The sequence below is a fragment of the Botryllus schlosseri genome, chromosome 9 (assembly GCF_051294905.1).
Source record: "Botryllus schlosseri isolate E-star chromosome 9, Bs_hap1, whole genome shotgun sequence".
Taxonomy (NCBI): Eukaryota; Metazoa; Chordata; class Ascidiacea; order Stolidobranchia; family Styelidae; genus Botryllus; species Botryllus schlosseri.
This window is the reverse complement of record NC_137244.1, coordinates 24,438,580-24,456,537: the sequence shown is the minus strand read 5'-3', so window position 1 is coordinate 24,456,537 and position 17,958 is coordinate 24,438,580. Positions and strand designations below refer to the sequence as shown.

The 17,958-nt window shown below is 39.5% G+C and overlaps 2 protein-coding genes across 2 annotated transcripts; both read left to right on the top strand.

The window, feature by feature from the left end:
- Positions 1 to 113: 113 nt before the first annotated feature.
- LOC145446906 (uncharacterized) lies at positions 114 to 5,757 on the top strand. Its single transcript, XM_080325274.1, has 7 exons — positions 114 to 2,127; positions 2,766 to 2,938; positions 3,194 to 3,341; positions 3,987 to 4,138; positions 4,203 to 4,431; positions 4,986 to 5,088; positions 5,431 to 5,757. Exons 1-7 carry the CDS (start codon positions 1,467 to 1,469, stop codon positions 5,567 to 5,569), a joined length of 1,605 nt encoding a protein of 534 aa, XP_080181400.1. The 5' UTR covers positions 114 to 1,466; the 3' UTR covers positions 5,570 to 5,757.
- A 4,310-nt stretch (positions 5,758 to 10,067) lies between these two features.
- On the top strand, positions 10,068 to 17,622 carry LOC145446581 (uncharacterized). The gene is made up of 7 exons (XM_080324931.1): positions 10,068 to 11,141; positions 11,889 to 12,061; positions 13,390 to 13,537; positions 14,546 to 14,694; positions 14,751 to 14,973; positions 15,971 to 16,073; positions 16,629 to 17,622. The coding sequence occupies exons 1-7, from the start codon at positions 10,127 to 10,129 to the stop codon at positions 16,759 to 16,761; spliced, it is 1,944 nt and encodes a 647-aa protein (XP_080181057.1). The 5' UTR covers positions 10,068 to 10,126; the 3' UTR covers positions 16,762 to 17,622.
- The last annotated feature ends 336 nt before the right edge of the window (positions 17,623 to 17,958 follow it).

Here is a 17,958-nt window from a genome sequence, read left to right as displayed (position 1 = left end):
TGATGTTTTCAGCATTATCAAACGGCGATTTTATCTTCATCATGATTCAATCACTTGTAGGTTTGATCGTTTGATCACTTTGCTGAGGAGACGGTTCTGATTTGATTCATGGTTGTAAAGCATTATTCATCAACATTTATATTTAAAATGTGTTTGAATCACACCGCGATAAATTCTGAGACATGTTTTGTGTTGTGGTACCTCCTTTTGGGTGTCAACGCACAGCCTTTTCGCTAAGTGTGTATCGGTGTGGTAAAGGTAATACGGATTGCGATCGCCAATAACTCGTACCTTCATTAATACGCCAATTATTTCGAGGATGACCTACAATTGACAGGAAGACAGCTATTGAGTTGTTGTTATTTTAGTATTCGTGGTGTTCCGACTACCTAGTCTTAGGTTATTTTACACCGCATAGATATTATTGATTATGATGCCAGACCCCCTTTCGCCACAGGCTTTTGTAAGGCACCTCTTACGCGGTTCGGATGGCGTATATATTTCGCCACGTAGCTATTGAGTAGAATAGGAGTAATGAACTTATAGAACGCCAATATGGGTAATTCGCCACCTTTAAACTATTCAGCGCAATATATATAGTCGCGAGAACATGAGTCATGATTATTGAACAAATTGACCTGAATGTTTATTACATAAGTTCAATATGGCTGACCTGCATGTTTGGCGATGTGACATAAGTTATCGAATTTTTTCGTGTTTTCCAATTGATTTAGTAGCATGCACCAGAGTACAATATATGTTTGTAATCGCAGTTCTACAATTGACATATAGTTAAGCTGGTTTTCGAGAGAGCACCAGAAATTCGCAACAGAAGGGCTTCTCCCATCCCTTAGCACAGTGTTTTTCAACCTGTGGGGTAGTACGCGCTTATGCGGATAAACAAAATTGCAGTGCGGATACGAACATGGTGAGGATGACGATTGTCTGACGTGGAAGAATTCAGATAAACTTAATAGGATAATAAATACAGTGGCTCCAATACCTTTATTCTTTGACCCGCATTTGTAAAAACTCGGACTTACGATTCACCGCCAATCGTAGCTTTTACAATATTTTTTCTCGTACCCGCCGGGGTGAATTAATATTTGCGCACTAACATTATTACGCATCCAAAAGTCTGATTCGAATGTGGGTATAATGACCTGGCCTTTCAAGCACTGACAGTGCCTGTACAAAATCCCACAACTTGTTTGGCCATAGTGCACTATAGCTGGCATCAAAACGAGGAAAAGGAGCCGCTTTCTTGATGATAAACTTGATGGCCTAATACGGAGAGCTTTTGGAGTAAGAAGTTGTGCCTAACTGGTATGAAACAGCCAGAATTGTTTCTCAGCGACCGATTCATTGATGAACCTATAGTCTACTTGTTGTACATTATAATAAATAAATGGGAGCTTTCTTCATTTTCTTTTTGTGTAATAATTATTATATGTTGATTTGTACGAATGAAATTTTTGCAAAAACAGAAGTGCGGACGGTTCTTAAATAGGTTGAAAAGCAGTGTTAGCATATTTCTTGATATGGAAGCTGCACTGATATATATTATGCTGGCTATTCCGATGGTCTGGGGTTATGGCAATTCGACCACTGGGAACATTACTGATTCGGATTTACCAAGCTCGGATGTCGGCCTACCAGTGGAAAATCCCAGAACAGTCAAATCGCAAAACGCAAGACTTCAGAAAGCTGGTGATACACATCTCGCAGAAATTGTTAAACCAACTAGATTCCATGTTGGTATCACGAAAAGGGATACATCAGGATATAAGGATATAGCGCCCTCATACAAATGGAGTGAAAATACGACCAGGTATGGAGTTGAGTACTTGAATACTCAACGTGTGATCACGGACGATTTCGATTTCACTGGGGAATATATTGAAGTAGTAGGACTTTGCGGCTATCCACCGTACAATGACAGAAAGGCGTGCCTCCGACAAAATTACTTCGACGACCCTCTTGGTAAATGTGAAAAGAGATGGGCGAAAATTCTGTTTGGAATTTGTACAGGGTTGGCAGCCACGGCTATTATATGCGTAAATATCCTCATTCCGATGGTAGTCGCAAGATGCCGGGAAATGCGAAGTCACTACGATATCATAAAAGGTATAGTAGAACTGAATATTATACATTGAAGATCTCGATGCAGATGGGAGATACCCCAACAATAAACTGTTTTTATAAATCCGTAAGTCTAATTCTCATTAAGTGCAGTTTACAATATATATGCCTCTCTTTAACACATTCTTCCATTTGCTAATATATATCTGTGAGCCAGGATGGGATTTCGGTTGATTGACTTCACCCAATCGTTTCGATTCCATTCCTTCTTCTCACGGTATCGTAATTCTTAGTATCTCGAATTTAAAGCAATACGAATGAGAGCGATGATAACAACATATATGTACCATCTTCCGGCGATTTAAATTTATAGATGTCATTAACCCTATTTTATTCTTGGAGGACCATTGAGGATGCATTTTGGTAAATTGCCGATGTATAATAATAGAATTAACTGTGATTCTCCTGCTTACCAACGATAGAATCGATTTTACCGAAGCCAAGTTCCAATTTTCCAGAAATAATAAACTATTACAATTATGGCGCCCACGTAGACCTTCACCGGATGCAGTTTATGATTGATTCCAACTAAATTTTATATACTACTCGACAGACAACACGTATCGATTTCAACAATAATTTCATCCAGGAAATATTGTGTTGCTATTTGTAATTGTTTTCAGTATCACTCGCGATCGCAGACACCATAACCGGGTTTCTTTTGTTTGCTGCTGTTATACCTAATACGGCCGGGATACATAACATGAGCGAAGAGGAGCTGATAGTGTTTGGCAGAAGGGATGCCAATTCTGTCAGAGCGATTGTTGTCGGTTCTCTTGTCACAGCGTCAAAGCAGGTAGGTTTTTCTTACTAAATAAATAGGCATTCGTTTATTGACGAGTTTTCCAGATCTCGAGATATCAGTATTTCAGAAACTGTAGCTGGTGTCTTTTGAAATCGTGAGGAATATTTTAGATTCCAATTTTACCGAAGTCTGTTGGCTATAGTTTCAGCACGTTCTAGAGTGGAAAACTATGTGACAACAACACAAATTTGATTTATACTAACACTATACTGAAATTCTGGATATCTGAATTGCTTCTTTGAACAGGCATCGTTGCTTCATCTCTGTTTCCTGAGTATCGAGAGGTTCATGGCCATCAATCTGCCGTTCCGGCATATCGACAGAAGAACGAGAACAATCATCATGACTCTGGTGGGAATATGGACCTGTGCTATAATTTCAGCTTTTTCACCGGGTAGAATTTCAAAGTATTTATAGGCTCTTACATTTTCCATTGTCGTAACTTGGTTTGGCTACATGCAACGTGACGCGACTCTCAGCTTTATCACTGTCTGTTTGCGCAACTTATAGTTTATATACACTTTTGCGAACTCACTCGCGCTGAATTTAGCATAGAAGTATGTAGATGTTCAGATGATTTACTTTACAATTACGTGAAGCATAGTCACTAGTCATGAGCTGAACTGAAATGGATTATGACATCACCAATGACACGCCCCAGAGTGTCGGGTTGTGTCATGGCTGAGTATGAGGCTCATCTGGGGCCTGAGCTGATCCAACTCTATATTCCTGTTGATACGGAGTTTTAACGTAAGAGAAGTTCAGAGAACGACCAGACAAATGTATAAATGACAAGGAAATGTCAAAGAACAACAGAACATCATGAACAACATCAAAGTTATGTTATTAAAACATAGACGGCCTGGTTAATATATGGTCAGTAAATTGATGGATCGCACAGGGCCGATTCGACATCGTCTTAATTGTCCAATATTCTTCACGTCGGAGCCTGTCTTGTGCATCCCTTTGTACATTGCGTGTCTTGAGCGCATGAAAATAATATTACCGCTGATTAATATATATCCATTATCGTTTGCAGCCTTATTCCCTCAACATTTCGAGTACAGGTTCCAACCTGCATTACTGATACACATGATGACTATGAAAGCACAGACCGACAGCATTCACCAGGCGGGGTACGTGGGACTGATCTATACCGCAACAACAATAGTCCTGCCTTACGTCATCACGGCGAGTATATTTACGACGGTGTGATCTGAAACGCCGTGGTCAAAATCTCTTCTTTCCCATTCAGGTATCGGCCTGTATTTTAACGGGAATTGTGTCATACAAAAAGTTGAAATCGTCATCTCGCTTTTTCGGAATGGAACAAAAGTCTCCTCAGAGTAATTCAGAGGAAGCGAAAACCTTAAGTGGGGAGAGAACGTCGTCCAGAAATCAAAACCGCAAGAAACGTCTTAAACCGGAGATATCAGTGTTCATCACGCTTCTCATAATGATTGCTGCATTTACATTGACTTTACGTAAGTATCGCCTTCTGCATTCATTAGGTAGGCAGATGGGTAAAGTAGGGTTACTATATACGTCCTCCTTTAGGAGGATTTATTCTCCTTTCTCAGGTTTTTGAAAATGTCCTCCGACGACGCCTACATGTCCTATTTTTTTGGGAATTCGTCCTCCTTTACAGCTTTTAGAGCTAAGATAGTGGATAGATTCGAGTGAAAATGGACATAAATGACGCTAAATAGGAAATTCGTGATTCGAACGAAAGTGACGAATTTTTTTTAGTCAACCAACGCAAAGTGTGAACAAAAAACTGTATTTCTAGACTTGAGCCGGAAAGTTGACCTTTTTTTAGTCAACCGACCGCGAAGTGAGAAAAATTTACCATTTTTTTCGAATTTTACTCCACAATTTCAAGTCTGAAAATTTGGAAAAGTGCCCTCCTTTCCCGATTCCAAAATATGGTAACCCTACGTAAAGCAACTGCTCGAGTCAGTTGTTTGACAACTTGCTGAGACCTTAATAACTTTCCATTCTAGACTATTCTGTTGTATATCAGAATTTTGTTTTACAGTTCCATTTGGTATCGTTATGGCGCTATTCGTGACAGGAGTACTTAATTGCAGCAATTACACGGTACCATACGTGGCATCATTTTATTTCGGCTCACTAAACAGGTGAGGGTCAAATAATAATTATTCTAAAAATATTTTCACATGATTTCATGCTAGAGTCACAAATAAGTCTACGCTAGATGTTATTGTGGTATGGTCTTGCTTCCATATGAAATTAGCTAGTTTGTAATAGCATAATTCAAATGATTATGCAAAATAATCCCACTTATTCCAACAAAGTGTTATTCAGGAAGTGTTTTTGTGGGTTTACGCAAACATTGTTTGATTCGCGGATACAAGTTACAAAGATAATTATAATCTTGCACCATTGGTATCTGCGTATTTTAGCAATGTATATTTTAGTAAATATAACCATTGTAACCAATGACATATTTACATGTACAGCTTAGCCAACGGTATCATATACTCGATGAGAGATCCGAGATTTCGTTCTTCCGTGAAAAGCATTTTGCGCATCAAAAATCGAACGATTATTGAATCCAAGAAGTTTTCACATAAAGACTGCCGTAGTTCACAGTGCTAGAGTGAGTTCAATTCAATGGACTGATCATGAATATGACTCCAGGAACAACGGAAACAATATGAAGGATAATGCATTGTTCCCTGCTATCTTGCCGCTGTTATGATCCCCATTCAAATTCAAATTCCGCGTAATTTATGTTATATTATCTCTATGTTACGTGGCATTTTAAATATACGTTCGAAAATTGATTGTTTATCGTTATCATGCCTCGGTATTATTCGTCCGTCCCGGAATGTACAGAACGTCACAAAGTTGATACACCCGACAGTCCCTCTCAAATCACACTATTAGTTTTTTACGGGTTCGTAGAAGAGAGCTTGGTCAGAGATGATAGATAGCTATAGTCAAGACTGAATTCATTCTTTTCCCGCCAATGTATTTTGGAGATTGTATGACGTCCCAATTGTAATAGAGAAGTGTAGAACAAGCTGTTGGACACGGTGAAATTAGTGGTTCAATAACTACCTCAATTTGTAATTGAGTATAAATTTACGACATCACACGCAGCCGTAACTGATCCGCGATTACTAGAACGTAATCAGGCCATGGCTATGAACTCTGCCATCGGCAAGCATTTGGCTGAGAATGCAACTTGCTCTAAAAACTATCGCGATGAAAGATTCTCTATATTAGGTAGAGGCCGCACTAATTTCCATCTGTCTGCACTGGAATCGACTTATATTAAAATCCACCGACCGCGCTTGTGTCAGCAGAAGGAATTTTTAGTCAATCTAAAAATTGGCCACTAGCTGCACTCGCGGTTTGCCTGTATTTCATGTTGTTTGTTTCTATGACGTCATAATTGGTTGTATGCAATGTAGCTAGATTAGGGTCACCATATTTTTGTGAAACAAATTCCGGACACTCTTTAGCGCCCACTAGCGGATTTTAAAATGAGGTGTAACACATTGACCGTCAATATGACGTCACACTAGCAAAGCATTGCCAATCGACTGTATATACCAAGGGCGGGCAACCTTTTCGGCCAAAGGGCCACATGAGATTTACGAACCATTGCGCAGTCCACTTGTAGTTAATAACCATGTGTTAGGTAACGGCGAAAACAATAGTTATATTACGACGCGCTCAAATCGATTACAATTGTGTCATGAAAAGTCAGTGTGCAGTGCACTCAGGTCTCAACCGCTGCGAAAATTTCTAAAAGTTTGTGAACGTATTTGGTCAATAATAATGTCACTTGCATATATTGCGGGTCGAATCTATATACCGCTAGGCTCATTTGGCAAGGACCTGATTAATCGGTTCTTGGGCATATTAATATCGAATATTTCGGGCTTCGGCAAATATGCGTCTAACATTTTGTGCAAAGGTTTTATCTCCAACGATCTTTCTGTCATTGCAGACTAGAACATGTTGGACGACACGTTCTCTCATAATTTCGAATATAGTCATATACTCCATTCTGTAAATTGGGCGTATTTTTAAATTTTATTCTTCAGGGGGGTACCAATACTAAAACAAAGAAATCGAGTGACAATAAATCATACGAGAAGTTCTAAGAAAAATATCAAGTCAAAGAAATCGGCCACGAAATATTATACTGTTTGGTCATATACGAAGATCTACGGAAAATGTGGTTGGCCCCTACGTCAATGCGTAGGAACTGATATTTTAGTCATCCACATCATACATTCCGTGGTCAGACTAATCAAATTTTTAGTTTGCTTCGCCAGTTCACAATAAATTACCTGGCTGATTAATTTTTTGTGTTATAACTAATTTCAAGAATTAAGGTCGCGGACCACTCAAAACCTTCTCGCGGGCCACGGGTTGGCCGCCCCTGGTATACACTATACAGGAATGGAGTGGAACATAGGTCATGAATTGGGCCATCTGTAATGTGAGCTCTGGTGATTGCTACTTGCTAGGGTCTGAAATAGATTCCTCCACGGGCCGGATGAAATCATCTGGCGGGCCGTGTCTGGCTTGTCAGGATTGTGTTTGACAGCCCTGCTATACTGTTAGGTCGGTGAGGCTATCTGTTTATGTGTTTTAATCAGGTCCGAAACAACAGTTTTACTGCCCCCATCCTCCCAAAAAAGCACTGATCTTGGGCCCACCATAGGGTAGTCGATGTAACTTGTTGGTCACTTGCTATATGCATTTGGCTGTTAAATTTTATGTATGAATTGTGTCAATAATATTGATTCTTCCATATATTAGGCTACTATAAAATTCACCAGCAGGTTGCACATCCGGTGAATTTCAATTTTTTATGGTCGCGACCTCATTTCCCATTTGAAAATGTTCCGTGGCAAAGCTCAAAACTTGATAAGCTAAAAAAATTCAACTTGCCCAAACTTACTCACGGCCTAGGAAGTTGATTACGTCCAACATCGTCGCGATCCCCAGATAAAGGCGAACGTCCCCAAGATTTGGAACCACTGTCTGTGACTGAAGCATCTCATCGGCCTTAACCAACTCTAGGAATATACCGTTAGCTTATAATTGCGATTACAATCAGACTTATTTCAGTAAATTATGGTTCTTTATATTTATTTTGTTTGCATTTTTTTGCGAGGGTGGTGCCTGCATGGTGCCCATACTAATATCATTATACGTTGCATTAACTCGCGCGCGGCGCGAAAATCAATTTTGAACAGCATAAATCTGCTTGAAAATAATATTGTTTTTGTTGATTTACGAAAAACTTTTGAGCCTGCTTCAAGCCTTCAAAATTCCGGACATTTAGGCATATTTTAGAAATTCCCCCAGGACGCAGATTTCCGGACATGTCCGGGAAATTCCGGACGTATGGCAACCCTAAGATAGATGCATGTTTTTGAAATTCTCCATTTGCTGACGATTGCCCTTGAAGAGTGTCAGCTCGAAAAGCTTCGGGTTTTAATATATTTCTGCAATGAATATATTATTAAAATGTATATAAGACATCATTTATACTTGACGAAGCCAAACGACAACTGTAATCATCTGTGAATTCAAGTCCATACCACAATGGCGGACAAGTGACATTTCCGTATAGAACAGTGGTTCCCGACGTGGGCGATTTTGCGATTTAGGGGGGGGGGGCGGTGTATGAAAATAACACAGGGGGCGCAAACGGACGAACGGGCGATAAGGGGCGATGACGACTTAGCTTATTCAGTGAAATTGCACTGTAATTAAATCTTCTAAGGAATCAATCATTGGATATGTATTACATTGCCAGCTATGCAAACCAGCAAACGGGGATTGGTTCATATCAATCGGTGCATCAAACTATACGTAGCGTTCACAATACAAGGAAAGTACTAAGCCACGCCTCCAGAACGCCACCAAAAGCTTAACCTGATGGAAGGAGGCTAACCTGGATCTGAACCAGTTGCATATGATTTGATAAGCCCAAAGATGTCATTTATTTTACTGAATAATAATAATTAACCATGGAGGGTATAGCCTACCGTGGAGGCAATAAAATTTACCTTTTCAGAAATTTACGAGGGTCGAGACTCCAGGCAGTTCTTGGAAGATTAGTGATTTTGGAAGTGGTTTGTTGTTGTATATTGAAACTTGAGATCTGCGAATCGCGTCATCAATCTATAGATAATCAACTGGGGAGCAATGCGCTGCCTTTAACGATGGTCACGCATCGATTTTATAAAACTCACTAACATATGTTGCAGTCTATATAGGCGTCATGATGAAACATAGTGAAGGGAAATTAGTTGCTACGTATTGCGCGTCACAGGATAACTGTTCATCGCATACATAGCCTACATATCACTAATATGCAGTAATCAAAATTCCAACTGTACAAACATCCACAAATTCCCAATTTTGACTGATATAAATTCAGAATGACGCCAAGTTCAAACACCTAAAACCAACCTTGGGGCATATGGTTGCATATCTTGTATTCGTATTAGCTTATAAACGGTTGTAATTAAATTGAAAAGTTATAATTTGATAGGAAAAACTATCTAGTATTCTATTGAGCAAAACTTGTGTTTCGTCGCACGAACCTTGAGATAATGAATCTCAGAAAACGTGATAGCACTGAGAAACACGTAACTACGTCTTGTGACGATTCTTAACCGACGATCGAGAAATATTAAGCTGTATCATAGTCTTCATACCAGACATCACACGACGCACGCGCTGATGGCGTTGTCGCAGTTCCGGCGTCTGTGAAAGGGCTATAGCAGGCATAAGCTGTCGATATAAATAAGCGCAGATGTATGTTTCGCCTCTATCCAATCGACAGTACTATCGAAGGAAGATCGTGGATAGTTACGCCAGGCTTCTCAAGTGAGATGTATCAGGTATTAACTTGCTGTGCCTTCACTCTCAGTGATTTCCATACGAGGAACCTTGGAAGTGGGACTACCACGTCATTGATTGTTACTCATGCCTATTCAGGGTTCGCCGAAGGCTTGTAAATTAGCGGGGTTCGCCAGGTTAGTCATCATCATCACCATCATTGGTTTATTAGCAATTTTATCAGTTCAATACACCACAAAAAAAAATAGTAAAGATTAAGAACCATTGAACTAAACGTGGTCTATTCAAATTTTCAGCAGCAACTATAGTTTCAGCATGAAATCTTCGTATATACTTGTCGTTACAACTTTATTCCCTGTGATATCGGGACAATCATTTTCAGCGCGAGTGCCGATCGACATTCCATTCCGGCCCAATCGACCAAATACAGTAGGAGTACCTGTGGTGAAAGATAGAACAATATCGCCTACCCCGCCTCCCACGGCCCCCCCGACAGAGTCACCCATCCTCGTTGCACTGACAACGACCCCGCCCAAAATTAAGACTACTACATCTACAACTACCGCCAAGGTGTTTTTAACGAAGAATAAGCAGTCAACGCCAGACATAGGCGCCACGATAGGGGTGCCCATTTTCACCCCTCGAACTGTAACTCCACCCATTCCTCGTACTCCAACTCAAGAGACACGTTCGTCCTCTACAACATCAACAGAAGCATTCTCATTTCAACCAACTGTCGGGGTACCTGTTACCGTATCGCGGCGTGTCACAACTACAATTCCTTTAATATCTCCTGGGGTACCAGTTACCAAAACCCGACTAGTCTCCATCGATCCCCCTGCCTCAGAAAGTGTCAGCCCAGACACGAAGAAGAGCACGGCAATAATTACCACGACAGAGAGTTTGCAAAGTACGTCGTCTATAACCGCGAATAGGCAATTCCCAGGACCAGCAGAGAATAGCTCAAAGTATTCAACAACGAAACGGGTTGAACCGTTTGATCCAGTCGAAAACACGAGAACCGCTCCAATACCAGCATCAAGCACCCAGGTGAATGCGGTAAACAGAACGTTAAGTAACTCTACTGCGACGGGAGTATATGTGACAGTATCGGGACTATGTGGCTATCCACCATACAACAACAGAACGGCGTGCCTCAGACAAAACTATTTTTCCGACACTCTTTCGAATTGTGAGAAGGAATGGGGAAGAATTCTGTTCGGAATCTTCGTGGGATTAGCCGGCGCTGCGATAATTTTCGTGAACATCTTGATTCCGGCGGTTTTTGCGAAGAATTCCGACATGAGGTCGCATTACGACTACATAAAAGGCGAGCGTTTGTATAACTTTGACACGGCATCGAAATCCTAGCCCATATTCCTAAATGCAATCACGAAGAGATGGAGAAAATAGTTAGTATATCACCATCATACTTCCTTGAGATGCTACGGACCTTCAATCGATCAATTATTAGATCAAAACACTGAAATATGGCGATATATTGAAAATATAGGAGGGTGCCGAAACGACTTTAAGTAAATTTTACATTAGATACCCACGTCTCACATTGGCCTAGAGCAGTGGTTCTTGACCATTTTGGCCACGTGAACTTCATAACAAGTACTGCGGAGCGGTGGACTTTCAAAAACTGCGACACATATATTTATTGATTACCACCATAATAATAGATTTCTTCGATGTGTTCTGAATATACTCCATACCATAACTGTGAGGTCTGGAGAAATTGCTCATTTCATCAGAACATGTCGTTTCCATAATATCCAAGCCTGCATTGCGTAATCTATATACGTGTTCAGTCTTTAAAGCGTCGGTATATGGTATTACACGCACTTCGCATATCATGTCTCAACGCATATGCCAGATTCCTAGTTTCTTCGAAAATGCTCTGTCATATCCGGAGATATAGCCGTAATTTTAGCATGGTGATATCATGTCGCGCTATACGAACAACACTCATTTTCGCTACCCTACTAGTTTCATAAGGTCAATAACTGGGAAGCCGGGCTAACACAATCGAAGAATGTTTCATCGTAATCATATACGCATTACTTTTTAGTATCGCTTGCGATCGCGAACGGTTTGACTGGGTGTTTGATGATGTTTTCGGTGCTGCCCAATATGATGTGGGTTCGAAACCTTACCGAACAGGAAGTGGTGATCTACGCTCGGAATGACGAAAATTCTGCAACAGCAATTCTAGTTGGATCCCTCGTCACCGTGACAACGCACGTATGTATAATACTAATGAGTAGTTGTAAAATTTGTAGTAGGGGTCTACTATTGACTGGAATACGGGGAAGAATATATATGTGCTCAGAGATGACACGATTTATTAGTCAACAGTCTCACTCCTCTGTGCGCATTAATACGGTACTAAACCTCATACACACTGCATAACAACACGACCAGCCAGTATGCTGGAGTCTCGGGTCGTTAAACTGTCTCGCCCGGCAACTCGGCGGGATATGTAGACTTAGCTTTGTGGTTTACTGATCATGGATTGTTTCTATCAATAATTTTAATGCATGGATCAATACATTACCTTTCAATTTTAACACCCATTCCCGTTCATTTTCTGCTTGCTAATTCAAAACTGTGATTAATCCGAGCAAATCGAGAACTGTAGTTAATCCTATGGGAAATCACTTCTGAAATTAAATGCTTTACAATATTCTTATCACGTGGTGCATTTGAAGTTGAATACCCAGCCGCTTGTTTGCAGCTCAGTCTGTCTAATCTAAGATCAATTTTGTTAACATCGATTGACAAAATCAAAAGAAAAAACTGCTATTATGATTAAAGAAACTTCCAATACATATTAGAAGGGCATGATAACAATTTTTCACTATTGATATATAAATATAAACCAGTGCGTTTGTAACGGGTTCATTTAACGTGTAGAAATCGATCTCCCTAGTCCCTACCACGTGGAAAGATATTTTGATTAGCCTTCATTATAAAATAATGTGTGGGTCGTTGGCAAGTTGAAGCGTATTCATGAAACATAATTTGAGCTCACAAAGGGTTCTGAAATGAGAAAATGACACGAGAAGGGTAGCGCCAATCGGTAATATCACACGGGAAATCAGTTTCGTGATATCCCATTCGAGTTCGGATAATATTCAGCGCAAGATAATTTGGTGACAAATCATTTGATGATGAGAAATTGGTCGAAATCTACCGCTGCAGTAATGAGTAATGACCATTCCGGAAAGAAAACACTAGAACAGGTGTTTTCAACCATCAAGTCTGTTTCGTGGTTTGGACTCTATGTTCAACAGGGAAGAAAATAATGGCTCTAACAGCCATGGTGTGGTGAAAGGCTGTAGTTTGATAAGATATAATGAGTTGATTTGTAAAATAAAGAGGGGCAGGCATAAGGTGCGATCAAAGCGCAAATCGGTTGAAATGAATACGAATTGGTAACGGTATATGATGGGAATATCTTGTTGTCAAATTCGGACTAAATCGCGAGCTATAACATACATTTGAATCGCTGTATAGATTTGTTTGTTTGCTATTGATGTTAAATGTACACATTTCCCGGTGCTTTACAGGGATCTTTGTTACATCTATGTTTCCTCAGCATCGAGCGATTCATGACTATCAAATGGACATTTTGGCATATCAGTAGACGTACGCGATCCATCGTTACAAGTCTGGTCGTGATATGGATTATTTCCTTTCTGTTCGCATTTGTACCAGGTATGAAAATAACAAGTAACACAGATTCCAAGAAAGACTCAGATCACTACATGTGTAACATTTTAGGAACGGTTAGATTACGTATCAAATAGCCATAACCAGACTATACAAATTTGAAATGGACACACTAATGTTCCGCAAAGAAATAATCGTTATATGCCGCAATCCTAAAAACACTGGTAAACTGGTTCAAAGTCAGAGCCGCACAAATTTGTGAATGTCCGTTTCGTAGTGACTCCACGTGAATCACGTGACACGATAGTACTTTAGCAGCAATATTTCAAGGCCTACCAACTGATTTAGAATGAAAATATGATGAAAGGACAGTTATGAATTACCTGACAATACATAGGCCTACCTACGGGCTGTTCAAAAATAACTTTTTTTTCACCCATTCACTTATTAAATTGTCAGGTTACCCTAAAGAACGCTGCACACCAAATTTGGTTCGATTCTAACAAATTCTAACAGACTCCGCAGATCCAATTAAAAATTTGAATTTATTAGGTAAAATTAAAAAATAAAAATTTTCAAATTTTTCTTCCAACCCCATGAAATTGTTGAGCTGTCTTCAAAGACGATGCAAAACAAATTTGAGTCAATTCCGACCAGTAGAAGCGGAGTTATGTGAGTTTTTCGTTGGTAATTCTCGGATTATCCACCGATCAAGGATAATCCGAGGATTATCATCGAGAAACTCAAATAACTCCGCTCTCTCATGAGGTTGGCAGAAAAATTTGAAAATTTTTATTTTTCAATTTTACCTAATAAATCAAAAAAATTTAATTGGATCTGCAGAGTCCTATACTTGTTAGAATTGAACCAAATTTGGTGTGCACCGTTTTTTAGGGTAACCTGACGATTTAATCAGTGAATGGCTGGAATCCGGGAAAAAAGTTATTTTTGAACAGCCTTGTCCTACATACATTCTTTTACGTAGTCTGTAGTGGGCCTGACTGCTCTTAAAATAGGTTTATTTCTACAAATTGACTTTATTTCTATTTCCAGCTATCTTTCCCGACCATTTTTCATATCAATTTCAACCGGTACTGCTCATTCACACAGTAACGACAAAAGTGAACAATGCCACCTCGGAGGCGGGCCATCAAAATGTCATTTATAACGCCTTGGTATTGGCGTTGCCTTATACAATCATGGTACGTACCGCAACCCATCCATAAAATCGTAACCCACCACACGAGAAACTTTCCAGGTCATATTTTGCATCCTGACGGGAATTGTTTCGTATCGAAAGTTGCGATCAACGGCCCGATTTTTCGGACAAGACCACACGTCATCGTCTAATGCCGGAAACACAATACCAAAATCGGATCAAAGCACACTTGGTCAACAAAATAAGAAAAGGAATGCACGGCCCGAAATAGCGATTTTCGTGACGATTTTAATTATGATCGGCGCGTTTACAGTGACGACGCGTAAGTAATTTGGATAGTTTGTATTATATTAGAAATAGACCAAGTGTATGCGAGTTGGTTGACAACTAAGTATTTCTACATTTTTGGACTATTAGAAGTAAAAGTTTTGTCGACTTCATCTTAATATTGCAGAGAATATACTATATCCTTTTTCCCATTAACAATATTATAACGGGACTATACTAATCAGTTTCTTTCTACATTCGGTGAAGTAGAGTGTATTTTTTTTTATATATTTGCATCTTATCCAAGAGTTGAATCGTAAAAATCACCTGACCCACGGTCATCTTTATATCCGAATTACAGAATGTAGCTTTTAAATTATAATTGAAGAGCTTCTTGGAGGTATAGAGCTTCAATATACGATTGAATAGTATATTCATATTGAAATGAACCCATTGGCTGACACTCGCCGGGGTAATCGTTAGCAACTAGTAGAGAATTTGGAAAAAAATGGAAAAAATGAACAAGAAAAATGAAAAATATTTGGATTCATTTCAATATGAATATAGTAGACAATTATATAATAATTGTAATTCATTATTCTAATCCAGTGGTTCCCAAACATTTTGACTCACCCACCCCTCATCAAGCTCAACATATTTTTCCATGTCTACTCCCTCTACTTTAACAGCAATTATTCCACCGTATCTACCCCCCCCTCCGGGGGGCGCTATCGTCCACTTTGTGGTCAATCTTTACTCTACTAACTAGTCGTCATGTAACATTCCACGAGATGAAATTAGTGATTTTGTAAGCTGTATGTCTGTATGTATGAAACTGCTATAGTTGAGGTAATTTTCATAACTTTAGTTTCTATATACTTATATTCTTTTGGCATGACTTGAAATCAATACGTCCACTTGTAATTAGATATAAATTCACGCCGTTAGTTGTATTCCTATACTTGAATTACGGATTACCGATGTATATACTTTGAACACTTCTTCATATGAATATGAATGGTTACTGGTTATCGAGTCGCCTTCTATTTCAGTTCCATTCGGCATTGTGACGGGTCTATTTTCGAACGGTGTTTTAAACTGCGGAAACTACACGATCCCGTACGTGGCATCATTCTACTTCGGTCTGCTGAACAGGTGCGCCAGATATGTTGTAGTCACAAAATCAAATAGCCTCTTATCTTCGCTTGGTACTATGCCTTAGCATTAGCTACACATAGAAATGGTATCATGAAGGCCCCGTGACAAGCCCGAATTTCAGGATATGCTAAAGTGCTACATGATGCACCGTACAGTGTTCTGTACAGGTCTGTCGAGAAAAATTTCGAGGTTACCGCCTAATCTGCTGAATATCAAATGCACGTGATATCGTGTTCTGACTTACAGTAATTCGTAGAGCATCTCACGCATGATTTGCAGCTATCATCAACTAGGAACTATGGTCTGTATTTTGCAGATAAAGTTGAGAATATGTCGGGGCGAATTTCTATATATTCCTGATGTGCATAACTTAAATTCACTCATAAATTGCATCAGATGCAATTTTCTATTTCGCATTTCGGAAATAATAAAACTAGAATCAAATAATGTCAACGAAACCCGCTCGGATTAGCTTCCGAATACTTTGTATAATCATTGTGTACGTTGTTCTGTTGCTAAATCTTTTAAATTAAGACCAATATATGATTGCAGCTTGATGAATGGATTGATATACTCCGTACGAGATGCCCGATTTCGTTCCGCAGTAAAGCGACTATTCCGAATCGATAAGATACGAAGTGGCATATTTATGTCAAGTAAAGACTGGGAAAGCTCCCGCTTGTGAATATGTCACCGTCATGTCGATTGGAGGACAACAAATCAAGCACTCCGCGAAGAAAATGAATCGACGAAACATACTATTCATATGCTCTGTTAGCATATTCATTGAATTTCACGGTGCCTATGGTATATGCCCACGTGTGTCATTGCTGCGACATTATGACGAAGGACGATGTTAAATTGAGGTACGCGGCTGTGTTCGGCTTGCGAAAGTTAACAATTTCGAGGGGAGCGCTTACGAAAGAATCTTGCTGTGTCAGGAAAACTGAACTTATTGAATAAACTTTGCACTGATATCATATCTCAGGTATTTTGCCCACAAATTTTGAAATACAGACTGTGACGACATCGTTGTCTGTGGCTGTGATCAAATATATTATATGTCTTCACCCAGAACGTGTATTTGCATTGTGAAAATATGATATTTATAACTAGTAATGCATGTCTGTGGATATATGAGCATGCGATACCTAAAACCATGTGACACTTGAGAATGTGGGTTAAGGTTATGGTTAAGATATATGTTCATTGTTAGAATTATGAAGTCACATTTGCAAGTGTCGCGTACTATAGTTAAGATCTCGGGTAACCCGATGGGACGTATTATATTTGCATTCGTGCGGAATCGGTAATGAACTGTTCCATTATACGATCTATTTTTATACCAGCATTTAGTATTGTGTATTGTCCGAAGTACAATTTATGCCTAATAAGCCTCCACTGTTGATGGTGTCATATATGACTATAAGAAGAAGAAACAGTTGCGCGTGTATTAGATAACATTTCGATTCTGGTATTGTAATAATCTATTCAATTGATGGAGGGAGATACACACATTTCCTGCGTAGTAAAATCATGCCTTGCATTTGTATGAGTGTTTGATAAAATAAGAGCGACGCCAGTTCACCAGTGCACTACCAATAAAGATGATGATAAAATTGCCAGAGCGGTCTTGTAACATTGTTGCACTAAACCGCTAAGGATAGTCAGCCGGAGAGCGTGATACAATCGTGAATAAACATCGGCTACCGACGTCTGCAGAATACAGGCTGATCTTACGGATCGGCTCTCGAATATATGCTTGAAGGGACCGATATATATATAGATATCATTGGCTGGAAGGTAGTTGTCCAAGTCTGCCCTGCGGTCCTACATATACTTTATCATTATAAGATTCGAAGGTATAGAGCTGATAAAAGAT

Bases quoted from the DNA above. Each gene is read 5' to 3' on its own strand.
- LOC145446581 (XM_080324931.1), top strand. From the start codon at position 10,127: ATGAAATCTTCGTATATACTTGTCGTTACAACTTTATTCCCTGTGATA. The intron at 11,142-11,888 runs GCGAGCGTTTGT...ATTACTTTTTAG, and splicing joins GCATTACGACTACATAAAAG to TATCGCTTGCGATCGCGAAC. The intron at 13,538-14,545 runs GTATGAAAATAA...TTCTATTTCCAG, and splicing joins TCTGTTCGCATTTGTACCAG to CTATCTTTCCCGACCATTTT.
- LOC145446906 (XM_080325274.1), top strand. From the start codon at position 1,467: ATGAAATTTTTGCAAAAACAGAAGTGCGGACGGTTCTTAAATAGGTTG. The intron at 2,128-2,765 runs GTATAGTAGAAC...AATTGTTTTCAG, and splicing joins TCACTACGATATCATAAAAG to TATCACTCGCGATCGCAGAC. The intron at 4,432-4,985 runs GTAAGTATCGCC...TTTGTTTTACAG, and splicing joins TGCATTTACATTGACTTTAC to TTCCATTTGGTATCGTTATG.